Source organism: Oculina patagonica, chromosome 7, assembly GCF_052425735.1.
Source record: "Oculina patagonica isolate OP01 chromosome 7, crgOcupat, whole genome shotgun sequence".
Taxonomy (NCBI): domain Eukaryota; kingdom Metazoa; phylum Cnidaria; class Anthozoa; order Scleractinia; family Oculinidae; genus Oculina; species Oculina patagonica.
In genome coordinates, this window is record NC_135764.1 from 13,538,823 (window position 1) to 13,554,646 (window position 15,824).

The 15,824-nt window shown below is 38.3% G+C and overlaps 2 protein-coding genes across 2 annotated transcripts; one reads left to right on the forward strand and one right to left on the reverse strand.

Annotated features, from left to right (window-relative positions):
- The first annotated feature begins 2,351 nt into the window (after window positions 1–2,351).
- Window positions 2,352–7,905, forward strand: LOC144661280 (translin-like). The gene is made up of 6 exons (XM_078521986.1): window positions 2,352–2,468; window positions 3,725–3,815; window positions 4,703–4,802; window positions 5,213–5,328; window positions 5,794–5,876; window positions 6,410–7,905. Exons 1-6 carry the CDS (start codon window positions 2,355–2,357, stop codon window positions 6,632–6,634), a joined length of 729 nt encoding a protein of 242 aa, XP_078378112.1. The 5' UTR covers window positions 2,352–2,354; the 3' UTR covers window positions 6,635–7,905.
- A 4,432-nt stretch (window positions 7,906–12,337) lies between these two features.
- Window positions 12,338–14,142, reverse strand: LOC144661261 (uncharacterized). Its single transcript, XM_078521961.1, has one exon. It carries the CDS (start codon window positions 14,002–14,004, stop codon window positions 12,373–12,375), a length of 1,632 nt encoding a protein of 543 aa, XP_078378087.1. The 5' UTR covers window positions 14,005–14,142; the 3' UTR covers window positions 12,338–12,372.
- Between the last annotated feature and the right edge of the window lie 1,682 nt (window positions 14,143–15,824).

The following is a 15,824-nucleotide window of genomic DNA, read 5'->3' on the forward strand; positions in this document are numbered from 1 at the left end:
CACATAACACATTATTCGTGGTGACAACACGCAAGATTATTCCCGGGCTTATAACATTCACAATTAACTTACAATAATTTCCAGTTCAAAAAGCCTAAAATTTCCACGAGTAACAAAATATGGCACATTCAAAGATTCGAGAAAACAATTTTTGATCCTAATTCAAACCACTTTTTGGATCAAATAATCTGACAGTTTGTTAGCGAAACGAATTACCCCCGAGAGCAAACCCTTTAATAACGCTCGAACCAACTCTTGAAACACACGTAGCCAAGAACACGAAACCAATTGCTCGAAATCTTCTGACGTATTACTAGAGCAGTTTTCAATTGAGTGTCGTAAAACCAAAGTAATTACTCTGGCCAATCACAAAGGACACAGACAATCCAGTGAACCAATCAAAACTCGAAGCAAATACAGGTAGCTGATGCGAAGCGCGGGAAAACGTGCGCGAGCAAATCACGATTGGTTTTGGTTTAACTCCTGATTGGCTAAGAAAGTGGCGCGAGTTTTTTAAGCCAATCACTAAGCGTAGTAATGCAAAACCAAAGCAAACGCAATTAACTTTCGATACTCAAGTGAAAACCGCTCTAACAACTGCTTCAAATATCCCTTAACACAACCAAAGCAGTGTGACAGATGCCAAAACACGCGTCAGTCCTTTTAATACCGGTCTAACCCAAGATAGGGATTTTCATTTACCGGTATCCCCTGTTATAGTGACGTCATAATACCCATAACTCCTTCGGGCAATTTTGCTTTAACGTCATCACTACCCAGAGGTTCCCTGCGGCAAAACGTCATCATTACCCAAAGATTTCTTGCGGCCTTGCTCGAGCAAATCGAGATATACATACCGTATATTCTGACTGTGAAGTACATTCGCTATATATACGCGCAAGCTAAAATGAATGCCTCCTCGGGGAAAATTAGACGGCAAGCTCGAGGTTTCTATTTAACAATTAGACGGCAAGCTCGAGGTTTCTACCGGCTAGCCGTCTTATTGTGTTAGCATAACACATTGACCGATCTATTAAACTCAGAATATCGCTAGAATTGATTTATTGAAGGTTTTGATTGATAAAATTCAGCGAAGACTACGCGCGCGCCTTGAGAGCCTTCTACGGATCGATAGTAGGCACCTGTGTAGCCAATCAGATTGCGCGATTACCAATAGTAGGTCAGTGTGGTTATGCTAACGGCATATAGTTGGCGAGGGGCGAGCCTCGAGCTAGCCTGAATTTCAGACATCCCCTCTGTGCTCGCCTGCTTGCCAGAAGGGACGTCTGAACAGATTTGGGCCTAATGCCGTCCGGCATTTCATGGCCTCGACAGAAACTTTTCCGCATGAATTAAAACCAAAGTGTAGTGACGTCACCGGACGGCAGTTCAGACTAGGCTTTTATAGATTGTGCTAGCATAATTTTTGGCATAATTGGAGCTAAAAAGCATAATTTGTGAAACGAGCACTGCCACGGCATAATTAGCAATTTTTAGCACTTTTTGGAGCAAAAATTCATAAAATGTAGTAAATATGGTGTACTTTCTACAGAAATAAATGAAATTTAGGTAGTTTGTTCTTGCAATGCGTGTTTTAGCTATACAATTGTGATTGTTAAGTCGTTGGAGGCATTTTACAAACGGTTTAGAGATGCGAGCAGCTAATTTGGACAGCTGACGGCCGTGATAAACTGCCATAAACACAAATAAATTTACAACAACAGTTTATTTAAAAAACATCATAATTTGGTGTCGTTATTGCGCACCTCTATGTATAGAATCTACGTCATTTTGTGAACATAATTTCGGAAATCAGAAGCATAATTTGGGAATTCTGGCATAATTTTTGCATAATTTGGCAAAATTTTGAGCACTGCTAGTAGCATAATATGCCACTTTTAGGAGCACAATCTATAAAAGCCTAGTTCAGACGTTAACGTCCCTTCTGGCAAGCAGGCGAGCACAGAGGGATGTCTGAAATTCAGGCTACGCTCGAGCCAACTATGAAGTCGATAGAAACCTCGAGCTCACCGTCTTATTGTTAGATATACTGCACCTGTGTAGCCAATCAGATTGCGCGATTACCAATAGATGGTCAGTGTGGCTATGCGAATACAGTCCTGACTCTCGCCCGCTATTATGGACACCCACTTTAGCGGAAAAAATCCAGGTACCTGGCAAAAGCAATAAAGGTTTTTTAAACTTTCATCAGTCTTGTCCATTTTCTGCCTCCCTAGACCCCTGTCAAGCTTTGAAAATCGTCCCGGAGAGGCCCTGGGGACGAGAATGCGCGGAGACCACCGCGCAGCATTTTAAATAGCACACCGCTGCACAATATATGTACACTCAACAACATGGCGGCCGAAGTGAAAGATAATAGCGACGTTACGGAAACAGAGGAAAAACCGCTTATCTCTTTGTTTGCTTCCTTTCAGGATTATTTATCAAATGACCAAGAAATAAGAGAGGTACGTTCTATGAGTTCTCACTGCTTGTTCGTTCCTGTATTTATAAATTCGTAAATCCACGTGGACTGTGTTGCACGTGCCTCCCAGCTGCTGCAGGTCTCTGACTGTCCCGCTGCAGGCCCAGGCAAAATATATTAATCTTTTAACCAAAACTTGACCTTCTAGTTAAGTAAGAAAATCAACGCTTTGGGGTATCAAATTGTAGTAAGAGGTGGGCATCCTTTATAGGGGTCTTGTTCCCCCCCCCCAACACCCTGGACATGGGGGTTGGGGAAGGGGTCGAATTTTTTTCCTTGTGAATTGTAATATCCATAGTGAACCACGAACCGTGATTTTCCAAAACGTTCTCCAAATTATTATTATTATTTTTTTGTGAAGCATGATTTGCCAATATTATTTTTCGAGAATTGTGAAAGGGCTGTTTTATTTTCCATGAAACATCCATCATCAATTTCCCCATCCCCCTTAGTACTACATCCATTGCACATTTATCCCTTTCAAAAAGAAAGAATCCTGCTTGACTTACCGTATTTATTTGGCTGTAAGCCAAGCGATTTTTTTAACCAAATGTTACTGAGAACTGATCAAAACTTGACAAAATTGGGGGTTCAGCTTATAACCAAGTATTTCCGCCAAAAAAATCCGATAGCAGTACAAAAGAGTTGAATTTGAAGGCTATAAGGCTAGCCGTGTGATCATCAACAAACAAAATTAATTGAAAAATTGGGAGTGTGACAAATCGGTAAAAAACTGCAGATGGATGAAGCAAATACAACGGAAAGAGGTATCAGTCATGTCACACTGTTTTTCATCTTTTTGAGTCAAGAAGAAACACTCATTGCTTGGGTGCATTCGCGCTACGAAGCCTGAGAGCAGCAACCATAAATGATGCAACTCCCATGGAAAAATAATTACTTTCAAAGGCAAATGAAGTGAGATCACTACATTATTAGACACTTAATATTTTGAAAAATGCGAAGGTTGGCACTTCATGGAATTACCATGAAGTTGCTCGAAGAGCTTTCGATTTTTTAATGCGCCTTTTTTTTCCACCTGTGATCAGGTAAATTTTGCCCTGTTGAAAATCTTACCTACATCCCTGGAAAAGGAAGTTAGATTTGATACTAATAAAAGGAAAAAGATAAAACATGAAAAATCATTTGAAGAAAATGTGTGCAATTAAGTTTGTCTTGATAGAGACTAACAGGGCTTTACATGTAAATTTTATACTGATGCATGTGTGGTAAATTTTTCAGGGAATCAAGACAGTCATTCGTGACTTGGAACAATCTGCAAGAGAAGTCCTGGCTGTTTTACAAGCAGTACATCAATCTTCAAGTCCTGAAGGTACATGAAAGTCTCTTCTCAGTGTTTGGATATCCCGATTAAACACTGTTATTTGTGTTTGATGCATTACATTTAAATTCTCCTTCCTGATAACCAAACATAATTCCTTGCAATGTTAAATATTTGTGAGAACTTAAAAGTACATCTCAACTGAAGACGATTTCTGAGTCAGGGCATCTAATAGGGTGCAGAAAAATTACAAATTATATGGAAATTTTCAGGAAGATTATGTGGAGGAATGTGTTGATTATGCAGAGAAAATCCTGGATTATGCGAAAATTTTAAAAATTCATTAAAAATGATATTAATAATTAATACGCAATGTTGGATTACCCATAACTGACCTCAACTCGCATCTTTTCGCATAATTAATCAAAAATCGCATTCGCTCGGTTAGAGAAAAGAAAAAAAGAAATACACTCAGGTGCTTTACCTGTCAAAAACCTTGGAAACCCTCTGATATGTAGTTTCCAAGCAAACAACACTACCCAGTACTTCGAGCAGGCATCTTCTTTTTTCGGTTTCCACTAAGCCATAAAAACATTCACACAAATAAAATTAATTTGCTTTCTGTCTTTGTTTTCTTGTTTTGTAGTGACATTTACAAGGCTGAATTCAGAATGTTTAAATCCTTCTTTGAAGTCAAAAACATTGTTCGCTTGTTCGACACTGCATGTTAACACTTGCGCCTTAAATAACACAATCGGTGTTACCTTGCCCCGTTCATACATATATGGATTATGATGTCACCAAAAGTGATCTTCAAAGCTCTAGTACAATGTCATTTATGAGAACTTGACAGACAATCTCTTCAGCACTGATGTTTGACTGTGTATTTTGTATGTAAGGAGAAGGAAGTTTTTGATCATGGTCACTCTGGCTTTCAGCTGTGAAGAAGATTTGTGCTAAAAGCAGACAAATGCTCGCTGTTGTCAAGTCACAGTATGCAAATCTTGTGGAGAAAATACCAGCTGGTCAATATTACAGGTCAGTAAGTACATTACCGGGTATATTTTTTCCTTGAGCATCACAGGGCTCCAGAATATCTAATGTGTTTCAATTTGGCCAAAACTCGATGTGCGTTTCTTGCCCTTGCCCCTTCAATTGTTAACAAATAATTTGGTGGAGAAAGGCACTCTGAGAGTAAAAGTATTCTGCCCAAGAACACAACAGAATAACACCAGCCAGGGTTTGGACTTGATCTTGAATCCAACGTGGTGTTTGGACAACCTGTGCAAATACTGGCTCGGGGGGAGGGGGGACTGCAATGGACTAACATCTCAACAAGAGGTGTAGAGATCCTTTTAGTTACATGTAGTTGCCTCATGCTACAGAAAGGGGTAAGGACTCAGAAATCCTCAGCTGTGTGTTTTAAATTCTTATGTTTTTTATTGCAGATTTTGTGACCACTGGCGCTTTGTGAGTCAACGGTTTGCCTTTCTTGGAGCATTTATTGTGTACCTGGAAAGTGATCGACTCATTACTAGACCAGAGCTGGCAGAAATGCTTGGAGGTAATTAAGGATGTGCATATTGTCAGATGCAATTGAATAACATTTCATTTGCAAATATGAAAACCTTACAAATTTTACCCTGGGTGGGGTACTCAGATTTATAGTGAGGTGGAGGTATTCAATCCAGAGTACATTCAATCCTCTATTAAGCACTCAACCTCAGGAAATAGCAAACTGAGCATTGCAATTATTGAGATTGAACTAGAATGCCAGAAGAATTGCATATTTACATCAATTTATATTTTTAAGAAAAACAGTAATAAAAAATAATAAGGAAAAAATCAAGTCATTGCATGTTCAAGGAAGTGCATGTAGGTAAACAAAGGGAAGGAAATGAAGGTTGACCAGTTTGCTTTTCTTCTCTTTGTTCACCCACTTGTTCACATTTCTCCACAAACAGAGAACCTACAGAACAATCTACAGTAAGCTGACTCTTGATGTTTTATCTACATTTCTCTTTTGCAGTCCAAGTAGAACGATCATATGATGGTTTCCATATTGACTTGGATGATTTTTTAACCGGACTTCTTCTTCTTGCAAATGAACTGGTAAGTTGCTTGAATCATGATACCTGACGCTGCAACTAGGGGCTTTTAATTAGCAAACCACAATGGAAATGACAAAGAAAAGGTCATCAAACAGAATTAATTGCTAAATTAATGAACTGAACAATGGCTCTACCAGTTCTGATTAGTTTAGAGAACCCCATTGGCCAAAAACCATGACAGCTACTTTTTCCGGCCTGGACGTTATCAGAAATAGTGCATTGTGATATCTTCTATCGTATTTTTAATATATTTTGGGTGATGGATTGACGGATGAACTGACAAACAGACAAATGGAGGGAGGGACAGACTGATGGGCGGACAAATGGACAAAGACCTTTACTTATAAATAATAAAAATCTGACACTTAATTTGCTCTACAATACTGATAAATTACAATTAATATTAGTACAGTGTAAATGCTGATAAGTATTCTCAGAGATATTGAGAACATAGTAAAACTACTACAATCCACATTTATTGAATTTCCAACCAAATATATTGTATATGTTTGATTGTTTTTTTTTTTTTTTCAGTCACGGTTTGCAGTGAACAGTGTAACCTCAGCAGATTACGGCCGACCTTACAAAATAGCTGTATTTGTAGCTGAGCTAGACGCTGGCTTCAGACTGTTAAATCTTAAAAATGACTCTCTCAGAAAGAAGTTTGATGGCCTCAAATATGACCTCAAGAAAATTGAAGAAGTGGTTTATGATCTGACCATCAGAGGACTGAAACCAGCTGTGGAAGAGGCCAGTTAAAAGAGACAAATCAAAGCCCGTGGGGGTGAGGGAGAGGATGGCCTGGATGAATGTGGCTCTGTGGACTGAAATGTCCCTGTGAGATGTTGATGGGTCCTTGGACACACCAGACCATTACAACATAATACCTCTCAATCTGTTGTTGTAATACTGCTTGTGCTGATAAGAAATGTCTGCAAGAGACTAGCTACTGCAATCTTTCATCCAAATCAATCTGAATATCTTTATATACGTGGGAGTTATTGCAGTGCAACCAAAAACACTGGACATGGTTAATAGCCCATATATATCTTTACATTATGGCTTTCTTCTCTTTATCAGGCAGAATATTGACAGCGTACATTGACCAAATGGACGGGAACAAATTTCCCATGTTAGTTGACTGAAATAAGAATTGGTGTTTTCTTCATTCTTCGTTGTGTCTGCAAACATAAAACCAAAGCCATATCTGTTCATTAGCTGTAAGTAAGAATTTATTTTGTCGTGGATTCCACAAATTAACCTGTTTGTTACATTGGAGTTCATCTTGTTGGGGCTTACTAGTCTTGTTTGGTTTTTGACAACTGACTGAGACTTCAGTTTGTGTTGGAACAGTTGCTTAGTAACATGTGTCATTTCTCAGGAGTGATCACTTTTTATTTTATTATAAATATAATGAATAAATAAATGTTGTTTATAGTGCTCATGCACTTAGCTTCATATCTCTGCGAGATAGCTATAGTTTACAGACATGCCTCTGAAGCAGAGGAAACAAATACAGTTGAACCCCGGTAACTCGAACTCTGAAGAAAACAAAAAAACAGTTCGAGTTAGCGGGGGTTTCGAATTAACCGAGTAAAAATGACTGAAAAGTGGGTCTAAGGGAAATAGAAGTTAGTTTGAGTTAGCGGGGTTGTTCGAGTTATCCACTTGAAGTTCGAGTTACCGACGTTCTACAACTGTATTTTTAAATGAACATAACAAGATTAAAAATCCCAACTGGCAGGAGGCAGACCAGTTGGCTATTGGATAATAAAAATCAGCTTTTGAGTTCTTATCGGCCAATTTTCCTTTAACAGCACTTTCTCACTGAAGAACAAATAGATTAAATTAGGTTATACGAGGAGTGTCACACCAGCTGGGTGTCTTATCAGTCATGGTAATGCTTCATACTGCTTCATACTAAGTGTTGATGATAATAATGGCTCACTGATGTCATACCGGTATGTAACAACTGAATACAATATAGACTTTCTCTAAGTCGTTTGCTTCTCATTTCCGGTTTAGTGCATGGTTGTAGACCGGTTTTTTGTATACCCTGGGTGTGCTCAAATTGTAGGCAAGTCTACTGAATACATGTCATGTGAGTGATGTGGACATGATTTGTCCTCCTAATCCACAGTTCAGATAAGCCACTGTAGTATGCCCTATTTTCAGGAATTGCTTCTTGATTTTCAATCACTATGTAACTGTACTCACAGGGTTCTAAATTATTTGAAAATTTTGCACTTAACCAGGGCCTTAATGAGATTATTTTTGGTTTTTTGAAGCTGTACCCCAACCTGGTTCCCTGCAGGGTCTCTCTTCTTCCTGTCCCTGTGAGCAAGAAAAAGAAGGGCTCCAGAGAGCACAGGTAGCCCAAGCTAACGATAATCTTGAGCCACAGTATTCTAAGACTCAATTTATAAGGATTTGAATGGGAATGAAACAGTTTTCTTTTACGATATAGAAATTCGAACGTTTTATGAATAAAATTGACATTTACTGTTGCTGTTTCGTGTTCTTTCTTGTTTGCCAGCTCCTCGAGCCAATTTGAAGCGATTTGGACGAGTTATTGCTTTGCGAAATTTTGAACACGTGTACTTTATTAAATATTCCCAAGGCTGGAAACTATTTTTGACAGCTCACTCGAAGTGAAATATCCTCCGTGAAATTGGTGAAAACACTACAGAATTTCCACCACCATAATCTCCGGTAAATTCACTTTCCTATCGTTGTCCTTTTGGTTCCAAGTACTCTAGCGGAAGTGTAGAAAATTCCTCCAAAGTGCGATTTTTGCTTTTCTTGATATGCGCGGCCCATCAAACCACACACAAAATGGCGTCGGGTGGACAAAATAGGCCTCAGCGGTGGAGGGGCATGGCGATATTGTCACTAACTCCAAAAATACGCTGTGGTACCCGGAGAGGTCGATTTTCTACCGGAAATAAAAATTGGCATTATTTTTAGAAATCACGTGCCGGTGATTTTCTATTTCCTTTAGAAAATCGACCTCTCTCCTTTATGTGGAAAAAAATGCGTGTCTGACACACCTGGCTCCAAAAGTATTCAGTTGAATTTAACAAGCATCAATTCATGACAAGGATCCCCCTCGGTGTCATTTACAGAGTGCCCCCACCCCTCCCCTCTACCAAGGCCTGATCAGTCCAAAGTTTGTCATACCAACAAAGGGAAACACTCCCTTAAGAATACACCATTGAAACATGCAATAAAATCAGCAGCAACCTTTTTTTCTTTTTAGCACTTTATTAGTACAAAAATAAGTAGTTATTACAGAAATTTAGCTAGGATTTAAATTATTTAGAGCAGTTTTCAAATGAGTACAGTATTGTAAAACCAAAACCAAAGTAATCACTCTGGACAATCACAAAGGACTCAGACGATCAGACCAGTAAGCCAATCAAAACTCACAGCATAACATGTAGCTAGCACGAAGTGCAGGAAAACGTGTGTGAGAGAGTCATGATTGGTTTTGGTTTCTCTTCTGATTGGTAAAGAAAGTGGTGCACGATTTTAAAACCAATCACTTGGTGCAGCAATGCAAAACCGAAGCAAATGCGAGTTACTTTCGACGCTCAAGTGGAAACCACTCTATTAAAAAACAGTTACTACAATACACTTCATACAGATAAGAAGTACCGGTAATTACAATTGGCTACAATTACTCGGATAAAACAAGTGATAATTACTGCAAACAATACGGTTTGTTAACTTCTAAAGGCAAAAATTATTATGCTAACATATAGCATTTACTTAGTACTTTTATTTTTTGGCTATTTTGTCACCGATGTAGCAAAGAAAATACTATAAGCTGTTTGGTTAAAAAGCCTAGCTGGCTGTTCTGGTCTTTATATCTTCAAAATTATCCTAAGTCTCTTGTTTTCCGGCCAGTGAATTTTCAACCGGTCATAAGCTCTCTTTTAGCCAGTGAAATAACCTGGCAGCCGACTCTTAGCTACATCCCTGTTTTGTTATTATTTATACCTGACCAGTTAAATCAAATGGAATAGCTTTCCTGAACAAAAGCATAGAAATTAAAAACTTGCGGATACAATATCTGCATTCTCTTTCAAAATTATTGATAGAAGGTGACTATTTTTTATACATTTATAATAGACTGGAATCATCAAGCACTATGCCCCACTAGGGAGCCTGTTCAGAGGCAATAGTCGTGCTTTTTTTAAATACACCGTCAAATATTGCTGAAACTTTTTTGAAAATATACTGCAATTGAAATGTCAAGTTCGGGTGTTTACTTTCTATCAGCCACTCACAGAGTTGAATGCACTTATCTAATCTGCTGAGGATTACTGCTAGTTTTATAAATTTATAATAGACTGGAATCATTGAGCACTATATCCTACTATGGAGCCTGTTCACAGACTAGTAGTTGTGCTTTTAGTGCACCATCAAATTGAAAAATCTGATACTTTTTCAAATTTATACATGAAATGTCATTTTACCATGACTGACCATTTTCTTATAGTCATTCAGTCAGAGTCCACCCATTTAGCTAATCTGTTTGCAATAACTGCTAGCAAGTCTTATAAATGTAATTTACAAATAACAGAGGGCTCACATTATAAAAGTGATATTTCTGTGAGGCCCTGTGAGGAAACACAAGAACATTAATTGATAAAAAAGGCAATAATAAAATATTAAAACATTTTTCAATATAAAAACTATCAAGTGCTAAAAGCTAAAAAAAGTTATCATAAAAAGTTAACTACAAATATTACAATAAAGAATTAATTAAAAACATGATTTTTGATACACTGCTTAAGGGAGGTCCTTCTTTACTATACATCTGGACAGAGCAGTCAAAGGAATTGCTGAAGACAGCATTTGGTGGCAAGTGATTTTGGAGCATTTTGAAAGGAAAAATAGCGAATTTTATTTGGGGGAACGAGTGCTTTGTAAAAATTATTATTGTGTGCATGTGAAGAGCCCCAGTCCCAAACTGTGTGTAAGAATTTTAAATTCTTAAAACTTGTAGGAAAGAAGGAATACTTGCTATTTTTTTCTGTGAATCAGAGATAACATAGCCTTCTTTATGATCAAACACATGGAATTACCATTTACATGTAAAATGAAAGGCTATTACATAGAAAATTCACAAATACGGGTGTTTATTGTATGTCACGAGGTTTATAACAAATTATGCAAATTTCATAAATCCATGCAGACATTCTTTCATCTTTTTTTTTGTTGTTGTTTTCTGGTCAAGTGACTTGTCAAATATTGTCACGATTTGAAAGTCTTAACGCTGGACTCTTGAATGCAACAAACCAGTGAAAAATATGCTTTTCTGTGTAAGGTCTGGTTTACAAAATATGCTGGTTAAAAATCTTCCACTGCAGCAAATTGGTTAGAAGACCGCCCCCCACCCCGCCCCACCCTCCTCTTATAAAGAAGAAATTATTTTGTGTCTTTAAACTTCTTGACAAATTTTGTATAAAAGTCTATGCCCTCTCTAATATACTGAGACTCAAATATCATCAAATACAAAGTAAACAACTCACACAGACTGTAACCATGAAGAGGAATACAGCTGGGAAACAGAGACATCTAACTTTATACCATTAGATCATGATAAAAAGGCATGTTCCTGAGCGCCTTACAATACTATAAAGAGTATAAAGAGGGTTACTGAAGGCGAAACCTTGGTTTCACTTGTTGCTATGACAATGTGACATCACAAAACTGTAAGTGATGAGTCAATTACAAGTGAGGACTCTATTGTTTTTAAAAATCAATAGTCACCCCTCCCACTGCAGGAATTTAAATTTGACACGTTAAATTCTTTGAGACTTGTCCTCAAAACTTTCCTTTCCACATTCTGTAAATAACACGTCTTTATACAAAATGCTACTGCTATTGTGAAGTAATTAAGTAAAACATGCTACCGGAAGGCACAAAAATATGAAAGTTCTCAAAAATTTTCAAAACAGCATTAGCTTATGCACCTATCAATGTTAAGCCTGAGGGGGGGGGGGGGTCGGGCTAACCACGGGAATTTGATCGTGAGGTGGGTCCCCAGGGTATGGATTTTGATCGTACATGATGGCCCCAGGGTAGGGATTTTGGTCATTTATAGAAGGTTTGAAGGACATCTGACCACCTTTCATGGGGATTTTGACCAATTATTTTGTCCCGGGGGTGGGGAATTTGACATTTTTTTATAGAAAATGTCAAAATCCCCACCCCTTGCCCGACCCCCCCCCCCTCGGGCTTAACATTGATAGGTGCATTGAATGATTTTGCATTATGAGGAGAAACTCATTTTAGCTTTATAGTATTTTAGGATTTATGTATACACAACATCCATGCCATGTTTACATTGCTATTGTTATTTGTTTTAAACTTTTTATGTAAACAAGTTTCCACACTGAAACAGTTTTATGCTTCTTGTTTCATAACGTACAACATCATTTTACATTATTTTAAAATATCAGTTTTGCACCCCGGCATCATATTTTTTAAATAACGAGTACCTTTTCTTTACAAACTACAGCAATGCGTCCCTCAGTAGTCACTGTTATCCCTTCTACATAGTAACCAATTCGTTCATCATGGATTTGAGTGCTCCGCACAAACTCGCCATCTTTGGTGTACACTTGCACCACCAGGAGATCTTTCTCTGCGGGTTCTTTACCAGCGAGGACAACATGCTCACTTGCCCGGTGAAGTGCAATTCTAGGATAACAATTACGTCCTTGGAGTTTAAACTTGTTAAGATGGTCGCCATGTTCACTGAATATGTGAACACTGCCATCTCTCCTGTCCAGTACCATAACATGGCCATCATTAGCAGCAGTGATATCCCACGCATCCTTTAATATGTCTTCACCAAACGAGCAAACAAACTGACCAGCAGTCTGATGCACATCAACCACATTCTTACACCTCAGTACCAGTACTTTGCCACTGTCGGTGACTGTCAGTCTGTGCCCTCCCCTCACAGGAAACTTGTGATGCAGGTCAGCGGTGTTGTTAAATACGTAAACAACGTACTCATCTCTCTCAGCTCCAGGCTTTTCCAATCTGACCAAAACATAGATATTGTCATTCATGTCTGTGGCTACATCAAGAACATATAACTTTGTATGTACGTCATCTTTGGGGAGACTGAAAAGGTTCATGAATGTTCCTGTACTGTCAAACACCTTTACGTTACCATCCTCATAGTCTCCTACAATGAATTGTCCGCTGGAGTTTGTAGCGATACCACACGGCCACTTCAGCTTGTGCTCCTCTTCACCCTCCTGACCAAATGACCATGGTGTTACACAACAGTGCTCCATGCCCTGTTTACGCAGAACTTCAGTCACTCTTTCGTCACGCAACGGATCAACTTTGTCTTCTCCGATATTAACAGCAGGCCAGATCCAGAGATGTGCGTCTTTGCCGACTGTTAGCGTGACATCGTAGATGACACGATTAACGTGACAGACACTGGAAATGATTTCCCTGCGTTCGTCCTTACCTAGAAACTGCAAGCCCCTTACTGCATGAATGCCTTTCTTGAGCTGAACATCAAAACTATTTTGAACTGCTGACAAAGAGTTTAGTTCTTCAATGCACACTCTACACGGTGCTACTGCGCCAGCGGGATTGTCTACTTTCTCCAGAATTGTCGCCATTACTCGATATTGCATCGCCAGAATGCGGTCAGAGGTTTTTAGAGCTTCATTGCTAAAGGCCCTTGTTGCTTCTATACGGGCTTGTTTGAATCTTTCCTTTGCGTCGGAAAGCGCTGATTCATCCAGCTCAGAAAGATCCAACTTTCGCACGCCTTTGACTACAGAAAATGCTTCAGCACAAGCTGCTTGTGTAGTTACCGCGCCGTACTCGCTTCTGGACCTTGCCTTATCAAACACTTCATAGAGCAACTCAATTCCTTCTTTGAAGAAGCTGATACTTGCTAGCAAATCTTTCCTTGATAATCCATCCAACTTGGACTTGATATCGTCGATTTCACGCACGATCAATCCACGAAATTTTTGATCTGTTACATCGCCATCTTTCAGCTTCTCCGCTGCCTTATCTCTGCCTTTATTCACAAGCAAGCCAATTGTGGCTTTGAACACTGCTGTTACAACCGAAGACATAATCGTCAAATAAAAGAACTTTGAAACTGTTTTCTGCTAAATGACAAAGCTATTGATTGCAGCGGCGTTGTACACGAAATGAACAAATTCCACAAAGTTTTGCCTATAAATTAGATTTCGAAACAAAGAACTAAGTTCTAGTCCAGTGCCTCCCAAGAGTGAATAATAACTTTTGCTGACGCAATGGTTTTCGCTATGGAAACAATGAGAGCGGAAACTTTGTCTCAAGTAGTGAAAGAATGCCTGTCATACAAATAGTAAATTTATATGTGATGTTAATCACGTTTTAGCTTTAATCCTTTCACTGAGTCCGGAAAAAAATAGTAGAAAAATACTTTCGATTCAAATTCTATAAAATAATAAAAAGATCTCTTGTCAATTAATTAATTTGGATTTTTTAATTTTGGTTTTTAAACAGTTTTCAATACGAACAAATTCTTGAATCAGTCCTTGAAAGGGCTTTATTTTGTTTCCACGGTATATTTGTAACTTAGCACTTCCCTCCATCTGATTTGAACTAAAATCCCGCTGACAACAAATCAAAGGAATTAAGTCGTTTATGTTTGACAAGATCTTTATTTATTGTTATTCAAATACTTATATGTCAAAGCCACAGTAAATATGAAACAATATCAGACCACACGTGACAAGCAGTGGCGCAAAATGCGCGGGAAAGTTTCGGGAAATGAGATCAAGTTACTCGGCGATATTTTAAGTTTTATTTTGTTTCAATAAAGTTTGTTCATGAGAATATAGCGGAATGAATACATGTATAGATAAGGTTCATCGTTATTCATAATCCGCGTGAAATGTTGAAGTGCGAGATCGACGTCATTATAACAGCAGGTTCTCCGGCTTGAGTGAAAATTATGGAATCTGTAAAAGAAAAGTTTATCCACTGTGTAGACAAACTGACCGAGAAGAAAGAAAAATTACGGTTTTGTGACATCGAGAGCTCAAGTGATGTTGAACATGTTAATGATACATACCAGAGCATACGGTATTAATAATTGCTCTATTTTGCAGTCTTTGTTTAGACTGAGGTAGTCATAACACGTTTAACAAACGCCAAGCCGCCCCAACGCCGTACACCGTCATGCTGTCCTTGAAATGACGGTATCTCAGATGTTATTGACTTTGTGTCTGTTATCGGAATTTTATGTCCTCACAATCAAAGTACTGCAATCTATTAATTTCCTTCCCCCCATACACGCACACTTGTTTCAGATCAATGAGTTAACATACAGAAAACTGAATTTAAAAGCAGAGACCGATACAACGTAGAATGATAATATCTTTGTGCAATTAATCCCGTTGAAAAAATCTTTTCCAGCAGAGACTCAATCCAAGGAATCTTTTTTAATTCTAGAAAGCAAAACAATTAATTGCCTTGCAGTGACAAGGAACATAATAACGACGAAAAAATAAAAGCGAAAAAATGAATGCTGTCAATTGTTGTTGTTTATTTTTGGTGGATATTTGGCTCTTTTAAGAGGGGACTCTTAACTACACATCCCGAGTGGTTGCTAAGGGATTCCTTGAGACTGTATTTTGTGGCAGGCGATTTTGGGGCTTTTTTAACACTAAATGGTGAATTTTATTTGGGTGGCTTTAAAAAATTTATTATTGCGCGTGCATAACTAGTGCTAGTCCCAAACCGCGCGTTAGAATTCAAACTCCCTAAAACTCAGAGGAAGGAAGGTAGAGTTTCGATTTTGCTTTACGAATCAGAGATAACATGGCCTTCTTTATGATATAAAGCATGTGATTACCGTTTACACGAAAGAAAGAAATGCTACTGAAGAAAGTCTGTAAATACG

Bases quoted from the DNA above. Each gene is read 5' to 3' on its own strand.
- LOC144661280 (XM_078521986.1), top strand. From the start codon at position 2,355: ATGGCGGCCGAAGTGAAAGATAATAGCGACGTTACGGAAACAGAGGAA. The intron at 3,816-4,702 runs GTACATGAAAGT...TCTGGCTTTCAG, and splicing joins TCAATCTTCAAGTCCTGAAG to CTGTGAAGAAGATTTGTGCT. The intron at 4,803-5,212 runs GTCAGTAAGTAC...TTTTTATTGCAG, and splicing joins CCAGCTGGTCAATATTACAG to ATTTTGTGACCACTGGCGCT.
- LOC144661261 (XM_078521961.1), bottom strand. From the start codon at position 14,004: ATGTCTTCGGTTGTAACAGCAGTGTTCAAAGCCACAATTGGCTTGCTT.